Source organism: Mastacembelus armatus, chromosome 12 (assembly GCF_900324485.2).
Source record: "Mastacembelus armatus chromosome 12, fMasArm1.2, whole genome shotgun sequence".
NCBI classification, from domain to species: domain Eukaryota; kingdom Metazoa; phylum Chordata; class Actinopteri; order Synbranchiformes; family Mastacembelidae; genus Mastacembelus; species Mastacembelus armatus.
In genome coordinates this window covers 11605136-11616782 of record NC_046644.1, presented here as the reverse complement: position 1 = coordinate 11616782, position 11647 = coordinate 11605136, and the positions used below count along the sequence as shown (strand labels likewise).

Here is an 11647-nt window from a genome sequence, read left to right as displayed (position 1 = left end):
ATGCAAGTGTATACCACTCCAAAGCACATTTGACTGATTTGTCTGATTTGATATTAGGAAAAAATGTTCTTAAACATTGAAGAAATTGCTTAGCTCCAGTAGCATGTAATAGCCAAAGCTCTGCTTGCTACACTAACTCATCACTTTCCAGACTTAGAAAAAGTCATAGTTCATGAAGCATCATGCATGAGCCACTTGTTGAACAAAACAAACTTAATTTTTTGAAAGTTTTCACCAGCTGCTGCCTCAAAAGGCAAAAGTCACTGTATTTCTTACTCTGTTTAAAAATATTTACAGACGCACATGAAAGAGTCTTTTTCAGGTTTTCCTCCCGATCCTACCCCTCAACTTCATTCTTCATTATCATCAGAGGTTGTCGTGACTGGGGCGTGGAGGAGGGCGTGACGGAGGAGGCGCTCTACAAGGTGGTGGGCTCTGGGGTGGCGGAGGCAGTGAGCCAGTTGGAGATGGGGGTGCAGAGGTGTGGCTTGGGTTGGCTGGAGGCAGGGCTCTGTTTGGAGGTGGTGTGTACATGGGAGGGTTGGTGCAGGCTGGGGGAGGAGTGGATGGCAGAGGGGGGAGCGTTGATGTTGGTGACGGAGGCAAATTGAAGAGGTGGCTGCCCTCTGATGGACGACGCTGGTATCTGTGTGGCAAAGTGTAGACGGGTGTGGAGGGATGGTTGTAGATAGGATAGCGAGGAGCAGGGTAGGATTCGCTTCGGGTGAATGTTATGCATCTGCCCTGTAATAAAGAAAGAGAAACTTGCACATTGCAGATGTTTTTCATGAATGTAACTGTGTAACGCTTATCTAGGAACATAGGAAACTGCAATGCATTCAGTAAAAATTTCAAATCTACTGTGGCACAGCACTTGGCAGGTTCAGAGAGGTACGGCTTTCAGCAGATGGAAAGAGGAAATTCTTCTGTTAGTGAATGTCATGGAAAAAAGCAGCGCTCCTGCAAGCCCAGCCGTGCTGACGCTGAGAGCTGATGGAGGCAGGCTACATCTACACTTAATGACTCCTGCAGACAAGAACCTTCAGCCAGACAATACTGCAGTTGTTTTTACCTTTGTCTACTCACTATGCCATTTAAGGGGGTCCTTGAAGCCACTATTCCTATGATTGGAAGTTACTATGACTTAAAATTTTTAGTCTGCGAGATAACTGACGTTAATGTCATGCAGATAAGATTCCAGCTTGATTTCTGATTGTCTTCTTTGATGCTGAGCCTGAGACCTTAGTTCCACATTTTTCCTATTCCTCATTTCCAGAGCTCAGAAAAATTCTTGAACATCTGCCTGCCAAAAGTTGACTCCGCTGGTTGACAGTCAGTATTTGCACTGTTTTGAATGCATGTGTGCTTACCTGACAGTTTTAAAGCACTGGTGCTGTTTTTTAAATAGATTTTTTAACTTGAGTTTGCATTATTTTACCTTGTCTCCTGGATGAGGTCGCATCACAGACACTCTGTCATAGCCTTTTCTTAGGAATACACACAGAGCGTCCAGTTTACCCTGCAGACAGATGGTCATAGATGACCATACAGTTAAACCATAGTATGTTAAACCAATAAATTCACTGCAGCAACAATGATTGCTTAAAGAAAAGATTCATTTTTTACTCTGAATGACTGTATTTGTTAAACTTTTTATTCCAGATGTCATTCTTTGATTTTTGCATTCAAAGATTTATATGGTAGAGAGACAGATAAATACAGAATGTGTCTTGTTAGAAATAACACCCGCTCAACAGATTCCTTATTCAGGGTTTAGTTCAGTTCATGTCTGGTTCTTATTATCATCCATCCAGCTGACTAATATATGAGAAAACACATTTTTATTAACTATTTCCTGGTAACATATCATTCCCAGAAGCACTCACTGAAGTATTTTTAGGTTGTGGCAGATAGAAGCTATTATGAAGAATAAGCCTGTAGTGTCAAACTCGTTTTAAAACATCTGGAAAAGGGTTCATGCTGTATATTACATGTGCTGACATTATGTAACCCATGTCTTTAAATCCATTCAATGAAAGAAAAATATCTCTGTGTGAATTGCGCGTAATACTCTATGTACAGATCTTGTCACAAATGACAGAACCAAACATGAGCTAAGAAAAGAAAAAAAAAATCAACATGCACACAAGTTGTTCATGTGAATGACAGAAGTGAAAGTAAAAGCTGAATGACCTTAATGGGAGAATACCACTTCTGGGGGCGGATAGGTTTGTTCATGTAGTAAGGCCTTGATGGAGGGGGATCAAACTCCTGTGCAGGCATCACAACTCGAGCATTTTTAGCTTTTTCCAGTTTGGCTCCTTCTTCAGTGGACCCTTTATCGCCCCAGCGGACCTGAGCAGAAACAGAAACTTTTACCATTGCAGTCACAAATAATTCTGAGTACAAATGCTTCTTTGGTTACATCTGATCCAGAAGCCGCCATTGACAGTGAATGGTTATTTTTAGCCATGTGTACAGTACAGTGTGGCTCTAGTAATGGAAATGTTGACTTGTTGATTGGCTGATACACCGTTTTGGGCCAGATTGACGAATCTGCTGTATCAGCTGTTGGATGGATAGTTAAGGAATTTGTACAAATATTCACTGTTCCCAAATGATAAATTGGACTGATTTTGGTGATGTTTTATTTTAGTTCCCTTTGTTTGATATTTTTGTATTTTAGAGAAATTTCTCTGGTGTCAGAGTTTCATGTTGTTGGACTTTTAGTTTGTTACCATTTCCTGTCATTGATTTACGTTTACAGCTTCACCTTGTTCCTGACTGTTATCATCATCATCATCATCATCACCTGTGTTCAGGTGCTCTGTTCTGTGTCTCCACCCAGGTCTTTGTTTTAGTTTCCTGCTCTTGTTTCTGTTCCACCCACACTCACCTGCTCATGATCTGTGTAATCATTCAGTTTGTATGTAGGCCGAGTATTCAGTCACCTGTGATCCTTGTTACTCATGGTTTTTTAATCTGATTATACACCAGTCACATCTCCTGCACTTGGCTCCACTATCTGCTTCAAGCTACTTCATTGCTTTGTGCAATCTTGTTTGTACAGTGCTGAGAGGATGATTTCCTATAGTAAGTATACCATTGGTGATCCCTTACTGTTCTAAATTATCAACAAAGGGAACAAGAAGTTGGTTCCCTGGTCACAAAATTTAATTGTGTCAATTTATGTTTCAAAGTTTCAGATTTCGGATGTTTCCTAAACATCTGCAAATGCAAACGTTTACTCTTTACCCTTTTAAAACTAAGAAAGCTGAAAAATTCACTGAGACCCAGTGACACAGATAATCTACATTGTCACAAAAAAAGCTCACGCAAATGTCAGGAACAATCCAGCACTTTAATAGTCAAACGAGCACCATCAAACCAACCTTGGAAGTTCACTATTCAAATTTTCTCCCTTGCAGCTGCCATGGACAACTTATAAAAACTCTGACTTGGCAGAGAAATTACATAAATGAAGTGGTTTTCCATAGCTCTGTTTGGACGAGCTGCCACTTTAACGCAAGTTCACAGCACAAATGGCTCAGACTGTACAACCAGGCACTGAAGCACTTCACACTGAGAGGGTGACTTCTGTCTCCTTGGCCTTCATTCACTTCAACAACAGACACATCTGGTCCCTCTTAACCTGAGGACGTGTCACTCGCATTTCGGTTGTTCACTGATCTTAGGTCTCACAGCGTCCAGATGTCGGACGGCCTCTTCTTATTCTAATCACAGCTCTGAGGTATTGCTGCTTACTTTACGTTTTCCTCCTCTGAGACTGAAATTCAAATGAAGTAAAATAGCCTTTACCTCCTAAGCATGATGCAGGAAATTGAACACACTCATCTGTGTTGCATAACAAATCATGCAAGCTTGTATGATTTGTTACTTAAAAAATGCACATCGTGGTTTTCGGGATGTGAAACAGTCCAACTGTTTGCTTCCTCCATGCATTTGGCTCATCTGTCGTCTGTACAGTTTGCTGGCCAGATGGCTTCAACCTAAATCTCACTGGCTCTTAGAACAAGTCACAACAATGAAGTGACTCAGTCTCTTCCAGACTGAATTTGCACACTCATCTCATCTAAGGAATGAGTCGCTTCCTGCTTCTCCCATTTTCTATCAAATCTAAACAAGCTGAGTGGTCAGTTCAAGATCACCATGTGTTTTATCCATGAACCCAAAGCCAGCTGACAGAAACAGAAACAGCAGATTTAAGCTTAGTCAGAAGCAGCAAAAAAACAGTTTTAACTACCAAAATAACCCGTTTGTCAAATAAAATGCAAAGATTATTGATTACTGGTATAACACATATCACAGGAGTCGAGTCGAGTGCAAATACAGGGCAGATTGTAAATCGCAAAACCAAAATAAATACAATTACGTCATATGAAGATTTTATGTTATGTTTTATGTTCATGTTACCTCCATCCTCTTGATGCCTCCAACACCACGTCCTCCATAGTACGAGGCATCCACTGTGGGCCACCTTTTCTTTGGAAAACCATCCTCATCATCCTAAAGAAGAAAGAAAGGTGTCTTCATGTTTGCAGGTGTAAACAAAGACTCATGACTCCTACAGAAAAGCAGAAGGACTCAATCAAAAGAGTCTGAGTATGTTAAAGAAAAGAAAAGAAAACCACTTGCAGAGATGTCTTCTATTACTGGAGGAGGAGGCTCATGAATGACCTGCAAACAAGAAGATGATGTACTTTACGTCTCAAGCGATCAGTAGTGTGAGAAATATATATATATATATAAGTGAACATATTTTCTGTCTGTATGTTCTTCACTCTAAGAGAATCCAAGATGGCTGGTATGCAGTACCACGGTGCAGCAGAGAGGCCAGAACCACCAGAGCAGAGCGATGATGAGCAGGAGCAACAGGATGAGCAGGGCTATGGCCACGAAGGTCCCATCAGACTAGAAGGAGAAACAGAAAACAGACACAGCCAGGGTGAGTTACAGTCAGCCACTTTATTGGCGATATTGTGAAGAACACTGTTTGAAAATGACCATGAGCTATACCAGAAATGGACCAACTGCATTTAACAGTCAGTAGAGCTCACCTATAAACATTAATAGACCTTGGGTGGATGTGCTGAGAACATTTTGGATTAGGTTTTATGACATTTTGTCAGCGTCAAATCCACTAAAATGCTGTAATGTGGAAAACTGAGGCAAAGAGTCACAGAGAAGACGTTTGTCACTTTAACGAGCAGCCGATGCCATGAGTGAAAGAAGAATTCTTAGCTGTTTTTGTAATATCATGTGTCTATGACCAACAGTACACTAATGGATCATTTGAGTTGTTATTGGAAATTAAGAACATTTTTTTTGTGGGTATATGGACAAGTAGAAAACTACAGTTGACTGACTACAATTACAGGACATGTAAATTCAGCTTTTTCATATGATCATATATTTCATATGATGTTTCACACTGTACTTACACAAGTGACTGCAGTGATTGTGACAGAGCTCGATATGAAGCTCAGGCCATTATTCATGCTCACATGGAGAGTGGCAGACCTGTAGAAATAAAAGAGTAAATGTGAGCACTAAAAACAATATTTGCTGTGTCTTTACAAAGAGCAAAACTTGTATCATCACAGGATCAGGAAATTTTAATGACTCAATTAAAAATGAATGAATTCAAAAATGAATTTATTTGTGTAAAAAGCAATCACTTACGTTCCATCTTTTTCTAGAATGGGAGCTGGGCACAAAAGGTAGGTGTCTCTCACTACCAAAGGTCTTTTCACTGTGGAGAAATAAACAACTAAATAAGTCAATGAAATAGACATAAGATACAAGAGAAAGCTTCTTTTTAAGTTTCTCTACCAGTTTTGAAATGCCAGCAAGCCTCAAGCCTCGAAATACTCTTTTTTGTTATTAAATTCCTGGACTTCCTCTCCTTATGGAAAACGAAGCAAATGAGGGAGGACTGTGGTTTATTTACCCTGGCGGAGTGAGTGTCTAGTGTGTCCAAAGACAGTGCTCGTCCCTGATGAGATCTCCATTCTCCTTTAGACATCTTAGAAGTGTTGAGTGTTATACCAGCTGATTTAAAGCTGGGGGAGATGTTGCTGATGGTTTTTGAGGAGGACAGGGATTTAAATCATTGTGAGCCACAATTGTGAGCTGCTCTCCCTGTCCAAGTCTTATCTGTATGGCCAAAAAAAACTTCATGCAAATGGCTGCTGGATGGAATAAAAAAAAAAAAAAAAAAATGCTGTTTTTCTATTCTGTCTATTAATAGTTGGATGAATTTTATGCAACTTTTGGATTCACGCTCAGCTCTGCAGTGTGTTGATATCTTCCATCCATCACTCCACAGTGTAGTATGGATGACAGACGATGAGCGATACATGGATCTTATTTCAAAATCACACACATTCAGTATTAACATTTTTAACACTAATTTTAGCCCTGTACACACAGTGTCTAAAATGTCCTCCTTAATGAATGATATAATACTGTATATATATTTATTACTGTAAACACATTATGGTAAGCACCCTGCTTCCTTTCAATAAACCATATACAATATTACCCATGGTGAGAGTCAGTGTAGCTGTTTCCTCATTTCCAGTCTTTATGCTGGATTATTGCAGCTTAAAAGTCAAAAAACTAAAAAAAAGATATTGGATTTATGTAAATATAACTACCACCCAGCCAAAACCGTTGTTGCAGGTACTTACTCAAAGTCACTGTGTCATTGATGCGGAAGCTGCAGAGAACTTTCTGTACATCCCGAGCATGAAGGAAACCATTTCCTTTGACGACAACCTGGAAGGATTCTGACATTGACAATTTAGATCATTTTCCCTTGCAGTCGATTATGTAATAAAGTTAGTATGGATTTAAAGAAACTTGAGAAAAATGTAAAGTGACTGAAAAAATATGCCTGTATGTTACTTTTGTATATTATGTCTGTGTTTGTTGGTTGTTTTATTCTGTGTTGTATACCTCCTTCACAGATGCTGGAGGGCTCTACAGCCAGGATCTCAATGCATGACCTTTTCAGGATCTGAGAGGGAAAACAAAATACACTCAGCTGAAGGTACAGTCGATTTAAAATTTTACTATGCAGGATTTAATCAGCCATGAAGTGATGAGTCATGCTTGTCTTTTGTACCGAGTCAATGACGCCTTGTAGTGCCTGAAATCCATCATTCACGGGGAAGACATGCTCCTTACTGTCAGCTATTGTTGAAAGCTATAAAGGCATTGCACTGAATGGTTAATTATCTGTCTGATGCATTGGTTCACTGATTGATTCCTTAATTCAGTCACCAGTTTACCAGCGTATTGATTGACTGGTTGGTTTACCTGTGTTTCATTGAAGTCCTTTACTCCCACACAGTACACGGTTGCACCCAGTTGGCGAGCTCTGCTGGCCTGATTTAAGACATTAAAAAAACAAATTAGCTGCTGGAAAATGATGAAGGGTCACTAAATCATAAAGGGGAGAAACATCCTCTCTCACCTCTCTTTGTGCCAGGTCAAACTGATTTTCTCTCAGTTCACCATCTGTCAGAGCAATGATGACACTGGCTGTTCGGTAACCTGAAAGTCAGTCAGGTGGGAGAAAAACGGTATAAATAGTAGCGACGAAATTCCTGTGCACTCAGATGATTTTTTTTTTTTTTTATTGAATAATGTTTTTCAAATACGGCTAAAGGTGAACCGACTGCTCCAAATAATTTTGGACAAAACTCTCATGTGAGGGAAGAGCAACAGTGTTTCTGTTTGTCTCTTTATTTAATGATTCTTCCATATGCTTGAATTGTGCTTTGATGATGGGGAAAAAAATATCTGACTATGATTAAGTGCTAAAAAGAAAAATGTTCAACTCACCGTCTCCAGTGCCATAGTATATTTGTTCACTGGCCTGAGAGAAACATTAGGAGGTGTCAGTGGCTATAAATTTAAATAGGCCTAATTGAAGGGGTTAGATGCCATAATGTTTGGATGACTCAGGTGACTTACTCTTTGAAAACCTCTGTGCATGAAGGTGTCTCCACCTGGCTGCACCATGCGTAGCTCCTCCAGTCCAGCCCGAATCTGCTCCCTGATCATAGATGTTTTCCCGGGGGAAAAAAACATGAGTAGAAAATGACACAGCAAATACAATAAGATACAAAAAGACAGGCAAAGTCAAGACACTTGAGTGGGTCTTTGTGTCAGTCACCTGTCTTCTGTTAGTGCCATAAGAGTCCTTCCTTCTGTTGAAAATACAATAAAAGACATCCGCAGCTGAGGACTGGGGGAAGGAGGGGAAGAGACACCTGTCATGGTTTACAGTCTTTTTTTTTTTCTTTCTCGTTAATCTTTTAATCCCAACTTTTTGTGTGAGGACATACCTGATAAACTTGTGAGCCAGGTGGTCGACAAAGTAGTATATCTCATTCCAGTAATGTTGCACACTGCCAGATCTGAGAGGACAATTCAGTAATTCACTATGTTGATTCTGTAACAATCCAAAATTTTCCTCCAGTTTATGCAGTTCATCATGCAAATACTTTCATACAGTAGGATTTCCAATGGAGATGGTTGAATACAAGCAATGAATTAAAATTTTTACACAATTTGTTACTAAATCTTTGCATCTAGGGAGGTTTTCAATGCATTTAGTACTGATTTCCATATAGTGAAGGGACTTGCAATTATATTAGTCAAAGAACAGCAGCAACTCTTCACATATGAGACGGTGGAACTGGTCATTTTATTTACATTTCTGCTTTGACAAATGAGTCACTGATTTTCAGAACTGTTGCCTATTATTATAGGCATAATAATCTACTGATGATTGACTCATGGATAAATATTAGTGTACAGTATAACGTATGAGTCCATCTGTATATTAACTGAGATGAGAGCTCACACACACAGAGGGCCAGTGAGAGTTACAAACAAAAGCTGAAGTGTCACATCATTCTGCTGAATGAGCTTTATGTTGAATTATTATTATTTTGAAACAGGTGTTAACTCAACAAAACAAGCAGCAGAGGAGCAAAAGTAAGTAACTGGAGCAAATTGTGAGGCAAATACGCACAACTTTTACAGCCTCTTCTCACACTGACTGCACTGCCCCTCTACTTCTCCCTCCCTTATGTTTTCATTTATCCTGTGATGTGAGTCTCAGTGCAGACACAGCCAACGCTTGGGATCTCTGGAACATCTGGCTCTGATGGAGAAAGGGTTCTGCAGACTGAAGCAGAGACCTGAAGTTGGGACTAGATGTGTGCTGCTCCTGCCGGTGAAGTGTGTTTGACAACAGGAATCCCTGCAGTGTACTTTATCATCCGAGTGACTGCATAAACACACTGCAAATGTAGACGTCATTGTGTAAACACGGTGGTGTCGATTTGACTCACTGACTCATTCATATTGACTATGTGGATTGCAAAAAGCAACTACAAAAACACATCTGCAGTGTATTTTTCAGAACCACTGAATTCCTCTATTAACCCTTTGGAGTCTGCCATTGACCAGTGTTACATAATTTGCTAGTGGTGGCTGTAGGTTTCAGTGGATTAAAAAAAATAAAAAAACATTACGAAACTGCAGTTTAAATTCAGAAAAAACACATTCCTGGCAGAAAAATCAGCAACACATCGACATGTGACTTGACCCATTCACAGGTTTCACATTAGCTTCATGACAGATTAATGGACAGTGTAATTTAACCCTTGTGTCAGTCCACATATGGCATTTGAGTTTCCATAAATCTTCTGTAGTTGTTAAAGTAAACAATGAATCACTCACTTATCACCATTTTCAAACAAAAGTAGAAAAATGCCAGTTCCATTTTCTCCAGTGTGACGAGTTTCTGCTTTTCTGTTTTATATCACTACAAACTCAATATCCTTCTGTTTTAAACTTACTGCGTTTACTTATCTGAATTTAACCATTACACAACACAAGAGTTAGACAGGTGGCATTTCCAAATAAACTTAGATCCACATTAGGGCTGTATAGGTTTGTTACAGATTCATCTAATATGTGATTCTCTACAGTGCCTGCCAAACCTGCTCTATTTTAATTTTGCACAACAGGATAAACATTTATTATAAAATTGCTAAAGCGGAACAGTAGCACTTTTTTTTCTAGACAGTAGTAGTCCATGATGCCATGAATGATGCACCTGTGTCTTCACTTAGAAACAATTTCATTCCCCAGTCAGTCATGCATCAAGGATCAAAAGCCCTCTTCTGTAATTGCGTAAACGTGGAAGCACTCACTTGTCCAAAACAAAGTAGAGGTCAAATCCTCCATAGCAAGAAGAGCCTGCCTCCCTCCTGTCATGGATCTGCCCTGAGCTGCCGGCTACCAGGACCGCCACCAGCACACCCAGCTCCACGCCGAGCAAGACCTGCCTGCACCGGCAATGGGACATCACTCCAAAATTAAAAGAAAGCATCATCTCAAGCTTGGAAAAGGTAAAGATAAATACTCTCCTGTTGGACTTTTCTTTTCACCTCCTCCCTCACAACGCTGTGATGCGGTGAGCCATGCTGTGACGACTGATCTCCAAGGCATGAAGCACTCCTCTCTGGATCAGTGTCCCATTTCCTCAGCAGCAGATGTGTGCTGGCAGAGGAGGAGTGAACTGGTGGGACTCAGTCGTCTGCTCCCACTCTCTCACACTTAATCATTTTAGCACACGGGGGCCACAAGTTCACACAACAAAACAAAACATATGTCTAAGTATGTGATTTACTGTTTCTTTGATCTGTCTGTCTGAATGACCCTGCAGCTTTTATTACACATTTGCTCTTTCTCATACTTTTTTTTTTTTTTTTTTTTTCCACTTTTCCTGCAGGTTTACTCAGTTCGACAGCTTACCCTTCACTGCCACTTAGTGGTAAACATGTGCTGCCATGCAATTCGCTACACTTGAAAGGAAGCATAGAGGATACAGATGTTTCTCCTTGCTCTCTGCTTGCTCTGGTTTTTCTGTGCGTATGTCTTTCCTCACCTGCCCACCAGGTGGCTCCGCTGTGCTGCCTGCCCTCCTGGCTACCGCTCATGTTCAGTTAGTATCATGTGTATATTAAAAGGACAGTTTTCAGGTTGGGTTTGCCAGATTTTATGTTGACTAGCTGCTATAGTTTGTAAGCCATTCTCTATTTCCTGTTTACAAAACAGCCTGTGGACTTAACTAGTTTCTTGTTCTTCATTAGACCACAAAGTCTGCAGCATGTGGGATTTATGTTGTTCAGAAACTCATGCAACAAGGGAAGATGAATAGACTTGCAGATGAATTGCAAAGTGTATGTGAGGAAACCAGAGCAGAAGCACATGATCTGTGGGAACAAGTACAAGCAAGAACAAGCCCCAAAATACAAACCTAAGATGCTCAGCCTCCATATCAGTCTATAGTCTGACATTTTAGAAAATACACTTTTTTGTTGAGCTTTAGAGGACAGCTGAGCAAATCAAATATGTCAAACAGTTTTAGGGGTGATAAGTGGACTTTACCAGGCTTGCTGTTTACCTCTGCTTCCAGCCTAAATGCTATGCAGATATGAGAATGATCCCCTCGTCTATTTCGCACCAAGAAAACAAACAAACAAACATATTTCCCTAAAATGCTGGACTATTTATTTAGTGTTCCAGTGATCATGGC

The 11647-nt window shown here is 40.1% G+C and overlaps 1 protein-coding gene across 1 annotated transcript; it reads right to left on the bottom strand.

Annotated features, from left to right (window-relative positions):
- Nucleotides 1-288: 288 nt before the first annotated feature.
- On the bottom strand, nucleotides 289-10556 carry antxr1b (ANTXR cell adhesion molecule 1b). The gene is made up of 18 exons (XM_026296905.1): nucleotides 10260-10556; nucleotides 8379-8450; nucleotides 8207-8278; nucleotides 8005-8086; nucleotides 7873-7906; nucleotides 7502-7581; nucleotides 7345-7413; nucleotides 7151-7231; nucleotides 6982-7042; nucleotides 6714-6812; nucleotides 5704-5773; nucleotides 5463-5541; nucleotides 4837-4932; nucleotides 4657-4698; nucleotides 4435-4527; nucleotides 2194-2355; nucleotides 1439-1519; nucleotides 289-744 (listed from the first exon to the last, which is right to left on the bottom strand). The coding sequence occupies exons 1-18, from the start codon at nucleotides 10439-10441 to the stop codon at nucleotides 367-369; spliced, it is 1833 nt and encodes a 610-aa protein (XP_026152690.1). The 5' UTR covers nucleotides 10442-10556; the 3' UTR covers nucleotides 289-366.
- Nucleotides 10557-11647: the final 1091 nt, after the last annotated feature.

Coding starts and splice junctions, on each gene's coding strand:
- antxr1b (XM_026296905.1), bottom strand. CDS start 10,441: ATGATGCTTTCTTTTAATTTTGGAGTGATGTCCCATTGCCGGTGCAGG. Junction 7,043..7,150: donor TACAAGGCGTCATTGACTCG/GTACAAAAGACA, acceptor TTTCCCTCTCAG/ATCCTGAAAAGGTCATGCAT. Junction 1,520..2,193: donor AGTGGTATTCTCCCATTAAG/GTCATTCAGCTT, acceptor ATCTGTCTGCAG/GGTAAACTGGACGCTCTGTG.